We start from the raw sequence: 25,000 nt of genomic DNA on the forward strand, positions 1-25,000 counted from the left end.
CCATGCTTTGGAGGACGATGAGAGACTTGAGAAATTTGTGTCCATCTGAATGGAGTTACCTTCCAGGTAAAGAAAACAAGCTTCTGTTTAGTTACCGTCTCATCGCACACATTACTGTCCCAGCATCAGCATGTTGAACAACAGGGCTGGAGGTATTAAGGATTTAACTAATAAAAGAGAGAAAAGCAGTGTGTTGATGAAGGAGTTCCAGGCTCTCAATTTTCAAAACCAACAGAATGACGAACTAGTCCATTAGGAGAGCGTGGAATGCAGGCCAGGCCAATCTTTCCCAGATGAATTGCCAAATACAGAGGCACCTTGAGGGCTCTCTGAAAACAACCAGGGAAAGAGGGGGGTGGGGGAGAGGGTATCATTCAAAGTCACCAGATTCAGAAAAGAGATTTGGTGAATGGCCATCGAGGAATCCAGGTTTGAACGAAGAACATCATATCTGGAGTCATCAAAGCTTGGAGATGTTGGGGGGAGGGAGGGGACAAGGGGGTGGAAGCTCGACCACAGAGAAACAAGTTGTGGTGGTTGGAGATGAAAAGTTACAAATACTTAATTGGGTCAGGGAATGGGGAGTTCATCAAGCAACACCAATAATTAATTATCAGGGGATGATACAGATGATTTGGGGTGTGAGAAAATGCTTGCTTGATCGGTTATTTATCTATTTATTTGTATGTAGCCTGTGGCTGCTTGGCTGCATCATTTTCTGGGGGCATGGCTGTGCCACTGATGCAGTGCCCCTGTTACCAGCACAATGCTACTCATTTTGTCGACTTCGGAAGGATGAAATGCTGAGTCAACCCACCTGGTGTTAATTCAATAGGTTGACAGGAGCGTAAACTTAAGACTTTAAGATCTTAAGCCAGCCACCTTCACCGTTACCCCACACCAGGCCTTTTAGAAAGGTAATATCTGGAGAAATTGGGAAGCAACCAGTGGGTGTAAATTTTGCTGCCATAATCGAGGTCATACTCCACCTGTTCATATCAGGCAAGCTGTCCAGTAGCAGTGGACGCAGAAGCCCACTTCCAAGGTCATCAAGTGATGTGTCTGTCGCATCACAACTGTCCACAAGACAGCACTCCACCGTCCCGAAAAGTGGCTTTTGGCTTTCATTACCATAACTGCTGCAGCAACAGCGGCGATGTACAGGCTGTTCACAACAAACAGGGAACCGCTTGTTGGCAGCACGATCATTGCAAGAACTTTTGCTGCTTCTTATGTACCCACAATCCATAATAGCACCTTATTGCCAAAGCAACATCCTGTGTCCTGGCAGTTACCACAAACCTTGATAGTGTTGTCACCATCACTTGATAACCGGTCGGTTTGGTTGCTTTGCAGTTGGCCAAGCTTCAAAGCACAGTTGGCAATGGCGGCAGAATGCGTAGTCCCCACATGTTTGTTGATGTCAGACCTGTGCGAAAATGTCTGGCCACAGCACATCCAGCCTTCGGTTTCCCCATCACCATCAGTTTGTCTTAGTGTGGAAACAAACTGAGAAAATGCCTGTATGGAAACAAGAGGAGGCGCGGAGAAAGAAACTCGAAAGTTTGAATAAGAATCCTGGTATGGGAAGAGTGCTACCCACAATATGACACCTTCAATCTCTCTGTGTCACTTTGTCCCCCTTTCTATATCCCCCTCCACCCTTCCTCCTTCCCCAACAGCATTTTCCTCAAAGTCAAAGCAGCACAGCGGCAGATATTACATTGTGTCCATTGCCTTCTCAACGAGAGTCAGCAACAGAATTTCCAATTTGTTGAGGTTGTGATGATTAACTCACCTACTCTTCGCGAAAGACCGCGTACAAATTCACCCAACAGCAAATTATTGCAGACAGGAAGCAGAGCCGAATGTACATTTGAGAGACTGCACATTTTGTGATGCATCTATGTGCTGTCTGCAAGGAGTGACTAAACTGTGTAGCAACTCATTACTCGATCTTGGAGATCAGCACAGTGATCAATCTTTGTTTTTGCAAGTTGGAAAGTAAGCCACACACACACACACACTGGTATATTTAAGTTACTCGTGCAGAAAAAAAGAAAAGATACGAATGTACGCAAGTCATTTGCCCGTAGATTAGAGCTGTTGACTTCATACATAGCATGGAATGCTGCACAGGTAAGTTTGCAAGGTAACTTAAGATAACCATTCCATTCAAGAGATGTGAAGCGAGGCCATTTCCTACCACTCCGGCTACATTGCTTTTAATTATAAAGTGCTCATCAAAGAGGAAGGTTGTCGGGATAGCCAAGAGGTATGCGCACTCCAATTTGAGCTGTCTAGCCTGGGCTCGAATCTCGACTCAGCAAAATGGTCAACCTAGTGCTCGGCATACAGAGAGAGGCATCAATGTGTGCACGGTCAATCGGATATATGGGTGCCCCGTCTGTCGTCATTACATTGTGGATGCTAAAGATCCTAGGGTGTCGTATGAAAAGAGCAGGTGAGGTATTGCCAGCACCCTGAACACATTACCAACGGGAACGGCACTCGGTAGAGCACATGCTTCCACCAGGCTGAACTGTTTACATTTTGTATCCCACCGATAGGCCAGATCTGGATCCGGACTTGAACCATAATCTATTCGGCTTGTTCTCATTACCGAACCAACTCATCCACCTTGTTTTGTCACAACTTTTATGAAATATCATGCTCTACCGTATATCGTTTTTGGGCCCATTTCCCAATGGTCAATAATCACTTAAATATTTTAAAAAGTTATTGGATTGGATCTTCACCAAAATCGAATCAATTTGTGCTACTCACACAACCCAACCTGTCCACCTCGTTTCATCCAAATGCATCCTAACCTTCTGGTATGTATATATATATATATATATATATATATATATATATATATATATATATATATATACATATATATATACATATATATATACATATATATATATATATATATACATATATATATACATATATATACATATATATATATATATATACATATATATACATATACATATATATACATATATATATATATATATACATATATATATATATATACATATATATATGTATATATATATATATATATATATATATATATATATATATATATATATATATTGTTGCGGATTCGCGCCCGCCGGCGTGCTGACGGCCACGTAACTCGAATCGCGGCACGTCGCCCACCGGACGGACAATCCAGTCGTGACCCTCTCGGACTAACGCCGGGAACCAGTCACGGGTGGACCTTTCGGTCTCACCGCGATCGAGCCAATCAGCCCCCGCGTGGGATAGGGTTGCTCGCCAAATTCGACCTACCTAAGTACCCACACGGAGGGTAGACCGGGCGATCGCACCTCGCCGCAGGTCGACTTCGGACACGGGCCACTTAAGCGACCCGTTCCATACTATCGGGATAACCGAGCGGTGTTATTCGTCGACCTCGACGGTTCGATTAATTATTGGGCGTATTCAGCCCACTACCAACCCTTTACGTGAAGTAAGATGGGGATTCAATAGAGGAAAAGACGAAGAGAAGCGGGAGAACAGTTCAACACAAAGCACATTTATTCGCGATGAACGGAAAGCACACATATTCAATTCCACCAAAAGCACATAGAAAAGGAAAAGAAACACAATGCAATTTTACACAAAAAGCAAATGCGACAATGCAGATCTAATACCGATTACGCGAGCACACGGCAACACTTATACAATTTTACTTCACAGACGGCGCCGACAACACACATTCCCAAAAACAAAAGAAAAGAGAACCCTCAAGGATGAGGCGGGCCTGAGGCCGAGACCGGGTCGGGCCTACCCGTCTGGTGATGAGACGCAGAGCGGCGATGGTGCCTCAACTCCGCGGGCCTCGCGGACAGTGTCTGGTAGGGGGTGGGAAAGGGGCCCCCTTGGTCGCACTATCTCAGCGCGGGGGGGAAACAGGAGGGGGTTGCTGATGCTCGGGGTATAGAGGATTTCTACTCTGCCTCGAGTCCCGCGACGAGCGTGTCCACCTCGGCCATGTCGCGCCGTCGGCCTCCCATGTGCCGCTCCCGGCACGACGCGAGCACCCCTCGTCTGCTCTCGCCGCCTCTCCACAGCTCCGTCCCCTTCGCCCCGACTCCAACGCACACGACGACGACCAACTCCTTCTTGCTTCTTCTTCCCAACTCCACCGACTGCGAAGTCTTAACTTTTTTTCGACTCTACTCACGCGGTCGCTTATATAAGCCCCGTGGCTTCGCTCTCTCATCTTTGACCCCCTGCCTTCGACCTTTCACCTCGCTCCCCATTGGCCCGAGAAAAAGTGGGCGTGAATGCTTTTTGATCCATAAATTTGCATATAGCGATCGCCCTCCAACGCCCTGGAGGCGGGGCCAAATCGCCCCTCGCTCACCGATTGGACGGAACAAAAGTGGGCGTGTGTCGTTTTTGATCCGTTTTTTGAAGTGGAAAATCCGTGGTTTTGTACACGCTGTTCGGCGCGCGCCCTGCACGAGTCCAACACCGGTACCCACAAGCGGCGCAAGAACGGTGGCGATGCGACGGTTGCGAGGTGTGACGTGAAGTGGCGCCGTGGTGGGTGGTTGATGTTGTGGTTGGTGGTGGTAACAATGGGGTTGGTCCAAAATAAAGATAGCAAAAGAAAAACGGCTATCCTGAAGAGTCGCAGCACGCATAAATGACATGTATTCCCACTAGACAACGGGTTTGGGCCTAACTACACATATACTTACCGAGATATCTCACCTAAGGGACCTGAATGGTGGTTTGCGAATTTGGTAACCACAACAATATATATATATATATATATATATATATATATATATATATATATATATATATATATATATATATATATATATATAAATAAATATATATACTGAACAAAAATATAAACGCACCAACCTAAATATCTAAGTCAAGATTGCCATTATGGGAAAATGGTCAAACCGATGATATGTTTGAGCAATGGTTCCTTTGTTTTGCTCAAGACAGATGTTCCCATTGAAATTGACCACTCTGAGTGTGGACTCACACGTTGAGTAATCCTTCCCATGAGCACCATGGGGCTTGACAGAGTGATGGTCAGTGAGCGTGACCAGGACACAAACACTCCCTATAGCTTGCCCTATAAAAGGCCTCCCCAAAATGTGGACTGGTGCCAAATGTCAACATGCCACAGATGTCACAAATCTTGAGGGAGCGCGCCATTGGCATGCTGAATGCTGGGACGTCAGTACGGGCCGTTGCAGCACACTTCAATGTCCACCACTCCACCATTAGCCGCCTGAGAACGCGCCTCAGAGAGACTGGAAGCACCGCGAACCGCCCACATGCCCGGCGACCACGTGTGACCACCGCCGGTCAGGATCGTCACATGAGGCTGCAACATCTCCGGGATCGACTCTGACCGGCCACGAGGACTGCCGATGAGACTGTCGGGCTGCATAACAGGCGCATTTCAGCCCAGACGGTGCGTAACCGCTTGAGGGAGGCCAACCTCAGAGCCCGCCGACCACACCGGGGACTCGACCTCACTGCAGTCCGGCGTCAGACCCGACTGAACTGGGCCAATGTTCACTTGCGCTGGACCCTCGCATGATGAAGGAGAGTGCTGTTCACCGATGAGTCGCGGTTCCAGCTGTATCGGGCTGATGGCGGACTCCGCGTCTAGCGTCGGGCTGGGGAGCGCTATACTGACGCCAATGTCCTTCGTCGGGTGTCACACGGTGGTGCCAGTGTTATGGTGTGGGCAGGCATATGCCATGGAGAGCGCACTCGGCTTAATTTCATTGAAGGCAACTTGAATGGGCAGCGGTACAGGGACGAGATACTCAGACCCATCGTCGTGCCGTTTGTGCGCCTTCACCATGTGACGTTTCAGCACGACAATGCTCGCCCCCATGTTGCCAGGATCTGCATGGACTTCCTTGGTGAGGGGGACATTGATGTCCTTGACTGGCCTCCATATTCTCCCGACATGTCGCCCTTCAAGCACCTTTGGGACGTTCTTGATCGACGCATACGACAACGTTACGCAGTCCCAGAGAACGTCTGCCAGCTCCGTGTGGCTCTCCAGGAGGAATGGGAAAACATCCCTCAGGCCACCATCGATAATCTGGTGATGTCCATGCGCCGGAGATGCACGGCTCTGCGCGACGCCAATGGTGGACACACCCGCTACTGACTGTGTGAACTCTGACAGTGACACCTCGGTTGTGTCGGCTGTTGTAGCGCAAAGACTGTCGCCAGAATTCTCAAGGAACTCATTGAAATTTAATGCTCAATTGTCATGGATTCTATAACCAAATTGTTGTGAAGATTTAGTATTAATGAGTTTGAGGTAAAATAGTAACAATCGCTTGGTGCGTTTATATTTTTGTTCAGTATATATATATATATATATATATATATATATATATATATATATATATATATATATATATATATATATATATATATATATATATATATATATATATATATCCCTGTGTCGTAAGAGGAGACCAGGGTTGCGTCAGGAAGGGTATCCGGCATAAAACATGTGCCAAATCACTATGCGGATCATACGGATGATCCGCTGTGGCGACCTCTAACGGGAGCAGCCAAAAGAAGAAGAAGAAGAAGAAGAAGAAGAAGAAGAAGAAGAAGAAGAAATATATATATATATATATATATATATATATATATATATATATATATATATATATATATATATATATATATATTTATATATATATATAGTTTTAGCCCTATCACTCACTGGTGAAGAATCACTTTAAGAAATTCTCAGATCTGGATTCAGATCTTCACCAAAATGTTATCAATTGATCCTTGTCACACACCCAACCCGTCCACTAAATTTCATCTGAATCCGTGTCAAACTTTGAGATATCCTGCTCACAGACAAACAAACAGACAGACATTCATGGGTGAAAACACAACTTCTGTCCACTTTCAGCGATAGAGGTAATTAATGCTCACTCAGCCAAGTATCCAGTCCAAATGACGAACTGTCCATGATTGTAACTTCAGTAGAACCGACGCTATACATGGAGCATGCTGTGCAAGAAAAAGTACCAAGTAGAGAGTTCGTAGAAAAGCTTATCGTGAGCAGTATTGAAAAAGGAGGTCCTCAATGCCAGACAGGAAATCCGAGCCGTATCCCTGGACATATCACATGCTTTTGACACAGTCTGGCACCCTGCACTACTCAACAAACTCTCTTCCCATGGTATTCAAGGCCATCTCCACTCATGGCTCGCAGACTTCCTCTCCTGTCGCAGTCAACGTGTGGCCCTAAATGGAGTTCTTTCATCCCCTCTTCCTGTGCAGGCTGGAGTTCCTCAAGGTAGCGTTCTGGGCCCTGTTCTTTTTCTGGTTTTCATCAATGATCTCTCGGACTCTCTGGAAAATCCTCTATTTCTCTTTGCCGACGACTCCACCCTCTGCCATACCATCTGTCATCCCTCAGACCGGCAAGCAGCAGCTTCTTCGCTCACTGCAGATCTGGATAAAATCACAAACTGGTCCAACACATGGAACATGTCTTTCAATCCAGACAAACCTCACACTCTCACTATGTCTCTTCGAAAGGACCGTTTAGAAAACACCCCCATCCACTTTCTCAACAATCCTCTGGAAGAAGTCTTTTCTTTCAAGCTTCTGGGTCTCACTATCTGCCATGACCTTTCCTGGGAAAGTCACATTTCCAACCTCGCCTCAAAAGCCAGTCGCCGACTGGGAATTCTCCGTCGTGCAAAGTCCTTCCTCGGTCCTCTTGAGCTCCTGACCACTTACAAAGCTTTTGTCCGTAGCCTGATGGAGTACTGCTCTCCCCTCTGGGCTGGTGCTCCTGCCTCCCACCTTTCTCGGCTTCACACTGTCGAAACCAGGGCTTTTAAGATCATCGGCATCTCCCGCAATGAAGCTGAGTCTTTGGGTCTCTCACTCAATCACCGCAGGTTGGTCGGTGGTCTTTCTGTCTTCTACCGACTCCTCTCCAGCCTTGCCCCCCCTGCTCTCTCTGCGATTCGTCCCCACCACATTTCCACAGGGCACTCAAGGTCCGCCAACAACCCCCTTCTGGTAAAACTACCAAAATCACGAATCACTGCTCATCTTCACTCTTTCATTCCTCTTTTTTCCTGCCTTTGGAATAAACTTCCTCACTCTATTCTTTCTCATTCTTCCCTCCAGGCTTTCAAAACAGCTGTTCACCACCACCTCTTGTCATCCCCCATCCAAATCCTCGATCTTTTCTACCCCCGATAATCCACCCAAGCCCACTTCCTTCATTTCTCCTGCTTTCCTTCCTGAAAGTCCCTGTAATGTCCATCTTCTCTTCGCCATGTTCTCCGTCCCATCCCCATCCCTCTCCCTTCCACAGTTCACCTAATGTGTCTGCTCCCCACTGTTTTGTCCCTTCCACTCCCGCCCCTCTTGTCTCATGCCTCCTTGCTGTGAGTTGTGTGTTAGCTCTCATACGAGCTTCGACCAAGGTATACAAAAAAAAAAACAAAAAAAAAAAAACAAGGACATGGGCGGGGTCTGCGAGCAGCAAATTGATTGATTGATGGCGTAACATGTCGTAATACTGCAAAACGGAAGGGTTTTGAAAGTGCCAAAAAGGCGGTTTGTGTTCTGCAGTGCTCAAGAAAAAAAAAAAAAATATATATATATATATATATATATATATATATATATATATATATATATATATATATATATATATATATATATATATTCGATTGAAATAAAATAAGGGTTTTAAAGGTTGGAGAAATATTTTTTTTTCAGAATTTTACCACCTTTGATGCAGGGTCTCATATCCCACCTTATTGAACACGTTACATTAGTTATTAGTGCCTGTTGTTTGTGTCCTTTACGGTGTCTTTTTCAGTAAGTTTCCTGTTTGGAATGATTTTCAGTTTTGTTTGACTGCCATACAGGCAGACAGAGTAAAATATTATCTCACGCTCTCTCTCTCTGCACATGTGCGATCAGGTCAAATTCAGAGCCAAAGTAATGCTAAACTCCAGGTTTGTTTTCTGATTCATGTTCCTATTTGTGTTCAAAATATAACCTTCAATTGAAATGTAGTTGTTCCTCGATCATAAACTGACGTTTGCAGATAGCCAGATAGACAAACTGAACCAATATGGTACATTTGAAAGGATGTATGAATGATAAATGAGGCATTTTGCACATGCACTGTGTGTTCACCCTTTTTTTTTTAGTTTGGCTGAGAGAGCATTTTTAACTTGCCATTGTCAGTGCAAAATCTGGAAATGAAATAGTCTTTTAAACACAATTTTCAGCATTTAGACGAAAGTGTGGCAATTTCAAAATGGATAACCACAATTGTCGTGTTCCTGAATGCAAATCACACTTGTGGAAATATAGGAGTACGACAAATATCCGTGGATGATAGGAGTTGGGTTGCGACAATTTCCTGTTGCAATAATGAGCTAAATAATATGAGATAAATAAATATTATTTTTGATATAAATAATAATAATAATAATAATAATGATAAACATTATTATAATAAATATAAGGGTATGTTCTTTTGAACATATGAGTCCCCTAGGACCACCAGGTGGCGCCATGAATAGATACACAGCGGCAGGTGCTGCCGCCAGGCGAGTAGATGTTTAGCAGCGTCATCAAGGTTGGCATCTCGCAATATAATATATTAGCGCGATTAAAAATACCGTTTTTTCCTCTCATCTTCATGTCTGTCAAAAAACCAGTGTCAAGGTGCACAACTACAGCTCATAACCTATCCATTGAGGTGTTTTTCACCCCCCCCCTGCTTTTCCGTTTTCACGCCACTGTCCACACAAAATTCATCATAATTATATATATATATATATATATATATATATATATATATATATATATATATATATATATTTATATATATATATATATATATATATATATATATATATATATATATATATATGCCACACTCAGCCCATCCAACTCACATCCCCCTCATCCCAAACATGATTAATAGTAAATATCATCATTTTAAACGTACCCTGTGCATCGACAGGCCACAGATACGACCTTCCCATTGGCATTAAGAAGCATGAAGGTTTGGGTAGAATCCACCCATCTCCAAACCTTTGGCGTTACATCATCAGGAGATTTTGCAGTCCGGACTACAAGATATCAACTTTTTGGACGAGTTGATCAGGAAGTTCTCCAACCGTTTCATTGTGCACAGACACAACCCTTTCTCGCAGGTACGCTTACAAGTACTTTCAGCTTCTTTAAAAGTTTTTTTTTTTTTTAAGTCGTTTCATTCTATAATCCTTATCTGGGAGGTGGCGAGGCCGCCTCAATTTATTCAGTTACTCAGGGTTCTCTGCACATGTGCACCAGCAATCAAGGGTAGATTACGTCATTTTGAAAGTGCCATATTGCTTAACCCTACTTCTTGCTTCACATGCATGGGTTAATAAAGAGGTATCAACAATCAAAAACCAACCACCGAACCCCTTTCAACTTTGCAAAGACCTGCAAAGCGAGTATAGAAAGACATTCTGGATTTATTATGATACAATGTAATTATCCATTTTAGCTCACCTCGACTTTAGTCTGGTGAGCTTATGCGATCGAGCAGCATGTCAGTCGGTGAGTGAGCGAGTCCGTAAACACTGCAGTCATTATCGCTTGAACCGAACACACGATCTTGATGAAACTTGGCCACAAGTTTCATAATCTGATGCCTAACGAAGGTGTATCGAAATCTGCGCTCATTAATGGGTTGAAATCAGGCCAAAAACGCCCCCAAAAAATTCCTTCCCTAACAGATATGGAAGCGTTGCATCAGCAGCACAGCCAATGCCCTCAGTCAAAAAGACATGACCTGTAAACATGTACATCGCTGTCATCAGCATCGAGAGGGCTTCCGTTCGACCCATCACGTGACCAGATTTTCTGCGAGTGAACGAAATTTCGATATTTTATGATGTCATTGGCTGTTGCTCCTGATCCAGGTGAGCTTCAGGACCCCGTGGTTCTATTTTGAAGCGGTGAAGCCGCTTCGATATTTGGAATGTCCTTCCCTTCCATCCGGCCGTCATAATATGTGAAGAAGAAGGTCTTTCACCCCCATTGTGTTTGGTTCATTTCTCGGCTTTGCCTGTTTCATCTATCGATAATTCCAGCAATCTCTGTGTGTATGTAACCGCTGTTTCTCGACAACCGCTGGTCCGATCTAATTGAAACTAGCCAGGTATATTGCTGGGGACCTGAGTATGTGCCTTTTCAAGGTTTGATATTAATCGGACAAGTGTTTCCCAAGTTATGGCCATTTATTTACCAACCAATGACAGGACACGGTGCTATGACGTCACAATTGACGTCACAATTCTTCTTCTTCGTTTGATATTCGTTGTTACTTCAATGCAAGTGATAATTCGTGGAATGCATGTGAACATTCCGTACGGGCACGCACCACTTCCGGATAGTGATGACTCACGGTATTCTAATAATTTCTCGATTTATTATGCGCATTTATAGATAAACACAATGTCCCAATCCAGTCTTCGTTTACGAAAGCGAAGGAACGGCCTGTGCAGTTGTTGTTTCTGGTACACGGTTTGAAAGTTTTTTTTTTTGCACATACCGGCACTTCACAGCCTTATTTTATACATTAATTTGCTCCAATATCTTGTATTAAAAATGACAAACTTAACCACTTCCTTGGGACACGGATGCGATTGTGTTTATTTAATTTTATGCCAGAAGCGAACTTGGGCGGTGTCACGGCGACGGTATCATCGGGAGTGTAACATCGTTTTTTATTTTTTTTAATTGACGTTGACTTTCCTTGAATGTACTTTTTGATGGATTAAATGGAAGGAATAAACCAGTGAAATGCAACATTCAAAGGGATTCGATAATCATGTCGACTTGTCCGGCACTAACAGCACTCACCAAGCGGACACGAGGTAGTGATTTTCGCTTAATGCGGACACGGTTGACGATCTTGTTCCCCTCCATGCGCAATCAGGATGGACGAAACCTGGACGGGGTGGGTCAAAGAGAAAATAAATTATACAAGATCAATGGGGAGACAGAAATCGTGTGAGTGGAAACGGGTTGACGTCACTTCCGGTTTCCTTCATAAACACTGACCAATGACAGACCGAGAGAGTGAAATTGTCAGAAAGAAACAGACAAACGATAAAGAAGATGTATCCTGTTTAAGCGTGCCGAGAAACACCTTTTATCATTATTATTAATTTTTTTTTTTTACTTCAATACGCCATGTGGTCAAATGTTATGGTTGTTGTTGTTTATTAAACCAGGTGGGGGAAGGTATTACAAGTTTCCACCATTTACAGTGCAGTATTCCTGTCCCCACGTTTTCCAGTGCAGTGAGGTGTTTTGAATTATAAGCAGTAGGTATGTTTTTGCTTCATGCACGTAACACGGGTTATTTAAAAAAAAAAAAATTGGGAGCGATTGAGGCTGCCGTCAGTTGCATATACACCGCCGAAATAACGGTACGCGTCAGATGAACGTGTTGTATGCTTGGAACAAGATCGCCAGTCGGGCGGGTACTCCGCTAATATTTATTTAAATTCCACACGAGGTACAAGAAGAAGTTCGTGCGAACAAATGCACGGCCGACATACCGACTTGTGCACATCACGACAATGTGGATTTTAAAAGGTTTTAGTATTATAGTATGAGGATATGTACATCAAGTTAGAGTAAGAAAAACAACACTGCACTCGAGCTTTGTGGCTCGGGAAACGTAATGTTTACTTCTGACCCGGAAGAACAAATCGGAAGCGTGTGAAAGTTGACCCGGAAGTGTAGATCTGACGCCTGGTCTGTGAGCGTTGATTTTTCGTGTCGGTGGTTTTGTCCGTCTTCGTCTATCTCCTCGTGTTTCTTGGATCTTCAGGCACCTCCTTGACATGTCGAGGAGAAGGAGGAGCGACGATGATGGAGCCGGAGGTATCTGTTGCGTTAATGCGTATTGTGTGTTCCATTGTGTCCTTTTGGTCGTGTCCTAATCGATAATGGACCTGCGTCATGGTCTTTACAGCGGCACAGGCGAGCAAGCGACGCCGCACGTCCGAGGCGGTTGATATCGAGGACCGGTTGGAGTCTCTAATCTGTCGTGTCGGAGAGAAGGTGGGGGCTGTGTGACACCTCGTCCCATGATGTTTGGCCATTTCCATGATCGATGTCCATCATGTGGTGTTGTCTCATTTAAATAAGACTCCTAATTACCGAGGATTGTATTTTGTCCTCCAATGTTCCTGCAGAGCACGTCTTCGCTGGAGAGCAATCTTGAAGGTCTTGCTGGGGTCTTGGAGGCAGATCTACCAAACTACAAGAGCAAGATTCTACGAATACTCACTGCAGTGTGAGTTGCGTGGTTTGGGGCTCTCAAGATGAACATACATGAGACCCTCCACGGTGTGCACTGCGGTCGTGATTCCCTCCACGATGTGCACTGCGGTCGTGAGACCCTCCACGATGTGCACTGCGGTCATGAGACCCTCCACGATGTGCACTGCGGTCGTGAGACCCTCCACGATATGCACTGCGGTCGTGAGACCCTCCACGATGTGCACTGCCGTCGTGAGACCCTCCACGATGTGCACTGCGGTCGTGAGACCCTCCACGATGTGCACTGCGGTCGTGAGACCCTCCACGATGTGCACTGCGGTCGTGAGACCCTCCACGATGTGCACTGCGGTCGTGAGACCCTCCACGATATGCACTGCGGTCGTGAGACCCTCCACGATGTGCACTGCGGTCGTGAGACCCTCCAAGATGTGCGCCGCGGTCGTGAGACCCTCCACGATGTGCGCCGCGGTCGTGAGACCCTCCACGATGTGCGCCGCGGTCGTGAGACCCTCCACGATGTGCGCCGCGGTCGTGAGACCCTCCACGATGTGCGCCGCGGTCGTGAGACCCTCCACGATGTGCGCCGCGGTCGTGAGACCCTCCACGATGTGCGCCGCGGTCGTGAGACCCTCCACGATGTGCGCCGCGGTCGTGAGACCCTCCACGATGTGCGCCGCGGTCGTGAGACCCTCCACGATGTGCGCCGCGGTCGTGAGACCCTCCACGATGTGCGCCGCGGTCGTGAGACCCTCCACGATGTGCGCCGCGGTCGTGAGACCCTCCACGATGTGCGCCGCGGTCGTGAGACCCTCCACGATGTGCGCCGCGGTCGTGAGACCCTCCACGATGTGCGCCGCGGTCGTGAGACCCTCCACGATGTGCGCCGCGGTCGTGAGACCCTCCACGATGTGCGCCGCGGTCGTGAGACCCTCCACGATGTGCGCCGCGGTCGTGAGACCCTCCACGATGTGCGCCGCGGTCGTGAGACCCTCCACGATGTGCGCCGCGGTCGTGAGACCCTCCACGATGTGCGCCGCGGTCGTGAGACCCTCCACGATGTGCGCCGCGGTCGTGAGACCCTCCACGATGTGCGCCGCGGTCGTGAGACCCTCCACGATGTGCGCCGCGGTCGTGAGACCCTCCACGATGTGCGCCGCGGTCGTGAGACCCTCCACGATGTGCGCCGCGGTCGTGAGACCCTCCACGATGTGCGCCGCGGTCGTGAGACCCTCCACGATGTGCGCCGCGGTCCTGAGACCCTCCACGATGTGCGCCGCGGTCGTGAGACCCTCCACGATGTGCGCCGCGGTCGTGAGACCCTCCACGATGTGCGCTGCGGTCGTGAGACCCTCCACGATGTGCGCTGCGGTCGTGAGACCCTCCACGATGTGCGCTGCGGTCGTGAGACCCTCCACGATGTGCGCCGCGGTCGTGAGACCCTCCACCATGTGCGCCGCGGTCGTGAAACCCTCCACCATGTGCGCCGCGGTCGTGAGACCCTCCACGATGTGCGCCGCGGTCGTGAGACCCTCCACCATGTGCGCTGCGGTCGTGAGACCCTCCACGATGTGCACTGCGGTCGTCAGACCCTAGAGTGTCGAGGGTTTTCAGAGCTATCCCATCATGCTGTGCGTACTGCCTTGCTTGGTTGTATTGACTTCCCTTGCAACGATATCATCAGTAGCTCCACAATCTTGCACGTTTATCTCGTTATTCTCACTTACTGCAATGGAAGGGTGCACACACTCTTTGGTGTTGTTAGGTTTGGCCAACCAACACGGCGTAAAAGCACCGCATCGTGGGTACTGAAACCCCTCTGTATGAGGAAGGCTCGTATGTTTGGGAATTTTGTTTTTTAATTTGTTGTCCTTGATGCAGGGTTCATGATGGTGTTTGATGTTCTTTACCCGTGAGTCTCCCATTCATCCACCCGATCTTGCACATGACAGTGCCCGTTTGCTGCCAGAGAAGCTGACGGTATACAGCACACTGGCCGGGTTGCTCAACGCTCGCAACTACAACTTTGGTGGAGATCTCGTGGAGAGCCTCGTGCGCCTGCTCAAGGAGGCGATACGAATCAACTGCTACAGTGATGCCGTTTATGTTGTGAGTCGCAGCCGAGAGTGCGGGACCTGGTAGTGCGGATGTCCTCGATACATAGCATGCGTGACTCGGTTGGCGTAATTCAGGAGTAAAAACCTGCTCGTGCTGGAGGCAACATTTACTTTACATGAGTCATTTGTTGTCAAATAAAGTTATTCTCGGAGAGGGCCATGCTATTGGTCATCGCATAAACCTCGTGCTTACGGAAATCATAGCAAAACAATACGTTGTTTTGTATCCTTAGTTGAGGCTCGTGGAAGACAGGACAAAACTAACAGTTGAAGAAGAAGAAGGGAGGGGCGGGTGGGGACACACACACTTACAACAGAGTTAAAAGCCAAGATAGAGGGAGACTTAAACAACCAATGGGTGTGGGGAGGAAGAAAGGGGTGGACAAGATGATACAGAAGGAAACTACTTGAAATTGGGAAGCACAATGGATTTGGGGTGGGGTGAAGGTGGGGGTGGGGGGGGGACATTAACGAAGGTGAAAAAAAAATAATGGTTTTGAATCGGGGATGATCTTAGATGGTGAACAGCTGTCCTGAAGACCTGGATGGAAGAATGACATTGAAGGTGATGTGGAAGTTGCTTCTAAAGGCAAGAATAAATGAGTGGAGGCAAACAGTGATGCTGTTTTTTGGGAGTTTCACCAGAACAGGGTTGATGGTGGACCATGTGAGCCTTTCAGAAATCTAGGGGGGGGGGAGGATGGACAAAGCACAGAAAGAAAGAGCAGAGATTGCAAGACCAGAAAGGAGGTGATGGAAGATAGGCACCACCGACCTGTCTGTGAAGGTGAAGTGATCGACCCATAGACTCGGCTTAATTATGAAAGATTCCAATGATCTTGAAGGCCTTGGTTTCCACAGCATCAAGATGGGTAAGGTGTGAGACAGATGAGCCAGCCCAGAAGGGAGAGCAGTACTTCATAGACCTGAGAGTGAAGGCCTTTTTGGTGGATAGGAGGTTAGGTTTGCCAAGGAAGGATGGAGAATGCCCAGTCGGTGTCTGGCTTTGGATGCCAACTTTGAAATGTGGTTTGCCAAAGAAAGACCATGGCTGGTAGACCCAGGAGTTTGAATGACTGAACTTCCTTAAGAGAATTGTTAAGAATGTACATTTGGGGTGGGGGGGGGGTGGGTGGGAGAAGGGTTTGCCACACTGTCCTTATGGAGAGAGTTGGTTCGAGAGAGATTTGTCAGGAATGAAGGACATATTCCAAGTGTTTGACCAGCTTGTGATTTTTGTCAAGGTCTGAAGGGAGGGAAGAGGCTGAAGCCTTCCTAACTGAAGGATGAGAAATGCCACAGCAGAGGATGGAGTCATCAGAAAATAGATAAAGGGGATTTTCCAGAGAGTCAGAGGGGTCATTTATGAAGATCAGGAATAGGACTGGGCCCAGAATACTGCCTTGGGGCACTCCAGCCTTGACAAGGGGGTATGAAAGGATTCCATTGAGTTCCTCATGTTGGCTACAAGAGTTGAAGAAGTCAGCCATTTGTGGAGTTGGTCTTGGATGCCATAGGTAGAGTTATGAAGAGTAAGGCAGGATGTCAGACTATCAAAAGCATAAGATATGTCCAGACAGCTGGCTATCCATCCCTGATATCATGTCTGACATTGAGGTATTTCATCCATTGTTGGGTGAGTGGAATTGGCATGTCCAAGCTAGAATAACTTGGTCTCAAACAAAATTCGTGATCTGAGATGAGGTTATTGGAGAAAAACAACTATTTCATATCAACTGGATTCAATGAGCTTGCTGATGATTGGAAGTAAGCTGATAGGTCACCAGTTACGGGAATGCATTTTACACCTTTTATCCCTCCGCTGATGAAGTCGCAGGAGGCATTATGTTTTTGTGTTGTCCGTTCGTCCGTGCCTGCATGAAAGGTTTTTGTTGCCGCGATAACTTAATAACGGCTGAAGAGATTGAAGTCAAACTTGGTACAAGTATGTATAATGATGCAAAGATGAACTGATTCGATTATGGTGTCAAGAGGCCAAAGGTAAGAGGTCCCATTAGTCATTCCATCTGAAATCACCAAATTTAAGAAAATGTTCCCAGTTGACCCCCTCAGATTTACTTTAAACTTTCATAAAATAATTCCCAGGTATTAAAATGAAGTTGCGTAAAATTTTAGGTCCACAGATGCGGTCAACTCCGAGATATTGAAGGTTGAAAATGTGGTTGTGGCCCTATTTTTATGGTCGTTGTGAGCATCACAATAAACTCCCACAACTTTTTAAATATTAATACTAGAGCCTTGAAATTTTCAGAGACTATTCTTCTATAACTGCTTTGTAAGAAACAAACATAAAACTGAGTATATCTCTATTAAATTTTATGACCTGATCAGTTGAAATCCAGAAAAAAAATGTTGGTTTTTTATGAAGACCCAACTTTGAGACCCCATATATTTTTATTGACCCATCCCAGAAGCTTGAAATTTTTTCAGGTAATAACTGTATGGTAGTAGTATTCAAACACATGTTTACTTTTCTTAATCAGTCATATATAATACAGTCATGATCCCTCAAAAATTGAAAAATTTTCATTTTCCCCTGAAATTCAGGTGAGGATTGCAAATATATGACAAGGAATACCACTTCAAATTGTTCACCATTGGAAAGAGCATATTCAAGTTTACAAAAGTGTCAAATATCAAAGTGGTATAATGTTTCTATCAATATTTTAAAAATATTTGAATAAATGATGTTCTGCCAGTGCTGTGCGCGTTGTGTGTGCTATTTAATGAACAGTCCTTTTACATGTAGTACATGTATATACAATGTACATACATATCATCTGCTATTAGGATACCATGAACACAATACTTTGAAATTTGAATTTGTAATTCTTTGTTTCTCATTTGTAAATGGCAAGAGCTTAACTCATCTGGCTGGGGCTAAAAATATAACTCAGGAATAGTGGCTGATCTGCTGATGTCAGCAGTGTATATGGTTACATTCAAGTGAGGACATTTGTTGGGTTCTTTTGGTGCATGTGATGAAAGTTATTGATGTTCCGCTAACGTCAACTGGGAGGCAGTGCAAGCTCGCACCTGACTTGGTAAAGCAGATCAAGGACCTATTCAAATCATTTACGTGAAATGTTTTATTACATTGTTATTTTTTTTTTTGTATACCTTGGTCGAGGCTCGTATGAGAGCTAACACACAACTCACAGCAAGGAGGCATGAGACAAGAGGGGCGGGAGTGGAAGGGACAAAACAGTGGGGAACAGACACATTAGGTGAACTGTGGAAGGGAGAGGGATGGGGATGGGACGGGGAACATGCGAAGAGAAGATGGACATTTCAGGGACTTTCAGGAAGGAAAGCAGGAGAAATGAAGGAAGTGGGCTTGGGTGGATTATCGGGGGTAGAAAAGATCGAGGATTTGGATGGGGGAAGATAAGAGGTGGTGGTGAACAGCTGTTTTGAAAGCCTGGAGGGAAGAATGGGAAAGAATAGAGTGAGGAAGTTTATTCCAAAGGCGGGAAAAAGAGGAATGAAAGAGTGAAGATGAGCAGTGATTCGTGATTTTGGTAGTTTTACCAGAAGGGGGTTGTTGGCGGACCTTGAGCGCCCTGTGGAAATGTGGTGGGGACAAATCGCAGAGAGAGCAGGGGGGCAAGGCTGGAGAGGAGTCAGTAGAAGACAGAAAGACCACCGACCAACCTGCGGTGATTGAGTGAGAGGCCCAAAGACTCAGCTTCATTGCGGGAGATGCCGATGATCTTAAATGCCCTGGTTTTGACAGCGTGAAGCCGAGAAAGGTGGGAGGCAGGAGCACCAGCCCAGAGGGGAGAGCAGTACTCCATCAGGCTACGGACAAAAGCTTTGTAAGTGGTCAGGAGCTCAAGAGGGCCGAGGAAGGACTTAGCACGACGGAGGATTCCCAGTCGGCGACTGGCTTTTGAGGCGAGGTTGGAAATGTGACTTTCCCAGGAAAGGTCATGGCAGATAGTGAGACCTAGAAGCTTGAAAGAAAAGACTTCTTCCAGAGGATTGTTGAGAAAGTGGATGGGGGGTTTTGTAAACGGTCCTTTCGAAGAGACATAGTGAGAGTGTGAGATTTGTCTGGATTGAAAGACATGTTCCACGTGTTGGACCAGTTTGTGATTTTATCCAGATCTGCAGTGAGTGAAGAAGCTGCTGCTTGCCGGTCTGAGGGATGACAGATGGTACGGCAGAGGGTGGAGTCGTCAGCAAAGAGAAATAGAGGATTTTCCAGAGAGTCCGAGAGATCATTGATGAAAACCAGAAAAAGAACAGGGCCCAGAACGCTACCTTGAGGAACTCCAGCCTGCACAGGAAGAGGGGATGAAAGAACTCCATTTAGGGCCACACGTTGACTGCGACAGGAGAGGAAGTCTGCGAGCCATGAGTGGAGATGGCCTTGAATACCATGGGAAGAGAGTTTGGTGAGTAGGGCAGGGTGCCAGACTGTGTCAAAAGCATGTGATATGTCCAGGGATACGGCTCGGATTTCCTGTCTGGCATTGAGGACCTCCATCCATTGATGGGAGAGCAGAAGCAGCATATCCAGGGTAGAGTGACCTGGTCTGAAACCAAATTGATGATTGGAAATCAAGCCATTGGAGAAGAGGAAGGATTTCATATCTGAGGCGATGATGGATTCCATGTATGTTATTGCAGTATGTGATATATTTTTGTATTTTTAATTTGAATCATAGAACTAATCATTCATGATTACCATGGTGCCCACACCATGCACACACTTCATGTATTCACGACTGTGTTAACAACAGTTATAAAAAAATAGAAAATATATTTTAAAATAAATATACCACTTTGATATTTGACACTTTTGAAAACTTCAATATGCTCTTTCCAATGGTGAACAATTTGAAGTGGTATACCTTGTTGGTTCACGAATAAAATATTTTTCACAAAAAAAGATATGTGACCACTATATTCGTTATTGTTGTGTGTCTGTCTGTCTGTCTGTCTGTCTGTCTGTCTGTTGGGTAGTCGATCTAGTCGGAAAAAAAAAATTGAGATTTGTTCTCCCCTTATTATCAGTATTTAAAATGGCGATTTCAGTTAATACAATGGCGTTTTCGATGAAACTTGGTTGGTGGGTTCATACCATTGTTGGTGGCTCGTTGTGTGTAAATGAGAACCGTTGCTGTGGACACCACCATTGCCTAGCAACGGGACTTTGAAATTTTAGAAAAATCATAAAAAATTAATTTTTTCAAAAATCGGGCCATGAGCGACTGTGGGCAGTACATTCAGCCATATTGTCAAAAATTTGCAGCCGGATCCTATGAAAACTGTTGGAGAAGATAGACTTTGAATGAACCCTGGTCAAAAAACAATAAAAAAACGAAGTTCGTTATATCTCAGAGACTGAGTCAGATATACATGAAACTGGTATGGTATGTTCATGGTATGTCCTAGTTATGTGTGAGAAAAAACCTTTGCTATGGACCCCTCCGTTGCCTAGGAACGGTCGAAAAACCTCTAAATGTGCGGTTATATTAATGAAAAAACAATCTGCAGCATTAACCCTTGAAGCGAGAATCATGAATTTTCTTGTGCTTAATCCTCAGGTCATTCCCCATCGAACGGGCTCATCGCGTCGAGTTATATTGGGTAGTCGACTGCGCATGTCCACCTACCGGCTTGTCTGTCTGTCTGTCTGTCTGTCTGTCCCGAGCATAGCTCCGTGGGTTTCGATCCGATCCTGATAAAATTTTGGTGGGAGGTTTATATCATGATCTAGTTGTGTTTTCCTGAAAATGGGCGTGGTACGCCTATTATGGGCAGAGCCACGCCCAAAAAACGTGTTTTTAGGGGTAGCCGATTTCAATTTGCATCTTCTCCTTGGGGGTTTGTCGAATCTGACAGGGGTTTCGGTATTTGGTTAGCCCAATGGCACCTGCATAGCCCCACGAAGCTCGATTTTTCATTTTCGTCCCAAGGTCAAGGCCACAAGGTCACGAACTTAGAAAATTGCGAATTGTGTTTTTAGGGGGTAGCCAATTTCAATTTGCATCTTATCCTAGGGGGTTGTCGAATCTGGCAGGGGTTTCGGTATTTGGTTAGCCCAATGGCACCTGCAATAGCCCCACGGAGCTTAGAACTAAGGTCACGAACTTAGAAAATTGCAATTTTGACATAAAAATCCATCTTCTCCGAGGGGTTTGTCGAATCTGGCAGTGGTTTCGGTATTTGGTTAGCCCAATGGCCCCACGGAGCTCGATTTTTCATTTTCGTCCCAATGTCAAGGTCACAAGGTCACGAACTTAGAAAATTTCGAATTTTGACATAAAAATCATACGACCGCCCAAACTTTGAGAGCTAGGATGACAATATTTTTTATGCATAATCTTGAGGTCATTCCCCACCTAAAGTCTTGAAACCATTTTGCTCTATCTCGAACACCTTGCCTGTGGCGCCCCCTTCAAGTTTGTTTTTATGCTGATTTCATCAAAGTATGGATAATCTGATGAGTGCAAAATGCCATATAGCCTATATGACATTATATTGTTCCTGGAATGTTCCAGAGGAAGTTTTGCACCAAAGGTCATAATCCTTGACCTTTGACCTTTAAAGGTCAAAAAGGTCAAATTTTCAAAGTTGTGGGAATCGAACCGGGTTTTTGACATTCTTCGACGAACTAACTCCAATAAGCTATAGCACGTATCCTGTTTCCTTATTTTAATGTCCACAACATTGTTTTGTGACCTTTAAAGGTTATGCAAAGGTAAAATTTTGAAAGTTGTTGAACAAAACCGGGTTTTCGACATTTTGCAGCTAATAACCTGTCACTCATACCACATCATGTTGATCATTTTTATAACTTGGTCAAACATTATCACATTGTCTCATCCTTGACTTCTGAAACAATCTACATCGTCAAATACCGCTCGTGAACCATCGTCGCCTTCAGACTTGTCATATATTTGCAATCCTCACCTGAGTTTCTGGGAAAAATCAAAATTTCCAATTTTTGAGGGATCATGACTGTATTATATATATGACTGATTAAGAAAAGTAAACATGTATTTGAATACATTTATTACCTGAAAAAAATTCAAGCTTCTGGGATGGGTCAATAAAAATATACTAGCCGAAACCCCGTCACAGACGGATTCCGTTCATTCAACCACCCTCACCAGCTCACCTATACTCGAGGGACATGGACTGGACAGGGCATGCTTGCCCCCGCCTACTCATCCCCCACCCCTGCCCCACCCCCCCGCCTTCAATTTGCTTACCCCCTCCCAAAAATGTAATTACCCCGGCCCCGCCTCCGCCTCTTCACTCCCCGCACACACACACACACACTCGCCTCTTCACTCCCCGCACACATACACACACACTGGTCTCTTGATTCCCCGCCCCACTTGCCCCCGGGCCCCCGCCCCTGTCCACCCCCTCACATTCAACCCTGCTTAATTCACCCCAGCCCCGCCCACTCATCCCCCGCCCCATTTCCCGCTTTCAATTTGCTTACCCCCGCCCAAAAATTTGCTTACCTTGCCCCCCCCCCCGCATCTTCACTCCCTGCCCCCGTCTCTTCAACCCTCGCCCCCGTCTCAACAAAAAGTGTTTATTCTGCTTCAGAGTTGAAAGTTGACTATTGCCACTATGTGCGATGCACTCTTACATGTACGAAGTTTCTTTCAGTCCAGGTCACAGTACTGAGAAAAAACGTGACGCGACCGCTCGAAGGAGCACAAAATTGGTCCTTCAGTATTAATATATAGAAGATACAATGTTTCTTGTTACATTTTTTTGTGTCAAATTCACATTCTGAGGTAGTCAGCATGTGCAGAAGAGGGTTTTACATTGCATACGCTATTTTTGAGGAGTGGAATTACACCTCTCAGCAGTGACTGTCTGTCGACGACAGACGTAATGACGTCGGCGAATGACCGATGATGTCATGATGTCCTGACGCCTCTCAGCAGTGTCGTCACACGTCGCCATGTAAAACGAAGTGTTTATTCTGCTTCAGAGTTGAAGTTTGACTATTGGCATGATGTGCGATGCACTCTTGCAGGTACGAAGTTTCTTTCAGCCCAGGTCACAGTCCCGAGAAAAATGTGACGCGACCGCAAGGAGGAGCACAAAATTGGCCCTTCAGTATTAATATATAGATGGGGTCTCAAAGTTGGGTCTTCATACAAAACCAACATTTTTTTTTCTGGATTCCAACTGATCAGGTCATCAAATTTAATAGAGGTATACTCAGTTTTATGTTTGTTTCTTACAGAGCAGTAAAAGAAGAATAATCTCTGAAAATTTCAAGGCTCGAGCATTAATATTTTAAAAAGTTGTGGGAGTTTAAAAGTAGCCGTTCATTTTGTGATGCTTTCAACGGCCATAAAAATAGGGCCACAACCACATTTTCAACCCTCAATATCTCAGAGTTGATTGCATCTTTGGACCTAAAATTTTACGCAGCTTCATTGTGATACCTGGGAACTATTTTATGAAAGTTTAAAGTAAATCTGAGGGGGTCAAATGGGAGGCCTCTGGTGATATGAGGTGGAATGACTCATTAGGTAAAAATTCTGTTACCGCACAAACTTGTGAACCAGTGATGGGATTTTGATCGAACTTGGTATAAGTACATGTTATGATGCAAAGAGGAATGGATTAGATTTTGGCATCAAGAGGTCAAAGGTCACAGGACAGAGGTCATGTTGGATGAACGGCTGAAGGGATCTAAGTCAATCATGGTACAAATATGTATATAGGCTAATGATTTACTAATGTGGGTGGAGGCATATCAGTCGACGTTGCAACGTCGAAGAGTGCCGTTCTAGTTTATGTAATACAGTGATCTTGGCTAATTTCCAAGAAGATGGAAGATCACCAAGGGCAATTGATATGGTGAAAAGGGCAGAGAGGGGATGTGCCCTGTTTATAACGAGCTTTAGAATAATGGATACATACTTATAAAAAAAGTTGATAAAGTTGTGAGTTGTCAAAAGTTATCCATCTGCTCTTTTGCTCCGACAAATTGTTAACGCCTGAAACAAGGTGTGTGTGTGCGTGCGTGCGTGCGTCCTCCATATCTCCAAAACCATAAAACCTAGCAGCCTGAAACTTTGCATGCATACTAAGAAAACTACAAGGAAGTGCAAGAGTGAAAAATTTGGTGTTTTGGTTAATTAAAACATATATTTTGAAGATAATTAATGGCCTTATTTAATTATATCCTTCATCAGGCGATCCTAAGCCACCTCGCTCTCTGGGGTCTCAAGTCACATCCGAGGTAACTTCACTGGGGTCTGAAGCCGCCATGTTTTTTGGCTTGCTCAACCATACCTCGACTTGGAATAGGCCGCAATGATTTCTTAATGATAGAGTTTATTAACATTTTTTTTTCACTTTCCTCACTCATATTATCGAATGCCTCTTCATCATAGCTATCTTTCTCTGAGTACATTGCAATGTTTATAAACACCCGGAGACATCAGCGTTCGTTGCTTTATTTCATTTCTGCACATGCAATCACC

The 25,000-nt window shown here is 45.3% G+C and overlaps 2 protein-coding genes across 3 annotated transcripts in view; one reads left to right on the forward strand and one right to left on the reverse strand.

Moving 5' to 3' along the window:
* Positions 1-12,148, reverse strand: part of TSTD2 (thiosulfate sulfurtransferase like domain containing 2) — a 29,810-nt gene extending 17,662 nt beyond the window's left edge. For both annotated transcript variants that reach the window (XM_085845895.1, XM_085845894.1), the window contains exons 1-3: positions 11,953-12,148; positions 1,303-1,521; positions 990-1,165 (exon numbers count right to left, since the gene is read on the reverse strand). In XM_085845895.1, the coding sequence (XP_085702021.1) occupies positions 990-1,165; positions 1,303-1,521; positions 11,953-12,018 (461 nt within the window). In that variant the 5' untranslated portion in view covers positions 12,019-12,148. The remainder of the gene's footprint in view (positions 1-989; positions 1,166-1,302; positions 1,522-11,952) is intronic.
* Positions 12,149-12,800: 652 nt separating this feature from the next.
* NCBP1 (nuclear cap binding protein subunit 1) overlaps positions 12,801-25,000 on the forward strand; it is a 108,231-nt gene continuing 96,031 nt past the window's right edge. Inside the window, exons 1-4 of the mRNA XM_085845901.1 lie at positions 12,801-12,984; positions 13,076-13,164; positions 13,299-13,399; positions 15,336-15,492. Of these exons, the coding sequence (XP_085702027.1) occupies positions 12,945-12,984; positions 13,076-13,164; positions 13,299-13,399; positions 15,336-15,492 (387 nt within the window). The 5' untranslated portion in view covers positions 12,801-12,944. The remainder of the gene's footprint in view (positions 12,985-13,075; positions 13,165-13,298; positions 13,400-15,335; positions 15,493-25,000) is intronic.

Source organism: Eptatretus burgeri, chromosome 11, assembly GCF_056783735.1.
Source record: "Eptatretus burgeri isolate ZD-2024b chromosome 11, Ebu_testis_v1, whole genome shotgun sequence".
Taxonomy (NCBI): domain Eukaryota; kingdom Metazoa; phylum Chordata; class Myxini; order Myxiniformes; family Myxinidae; genus Eptatretus; species Eptatretus burgeri.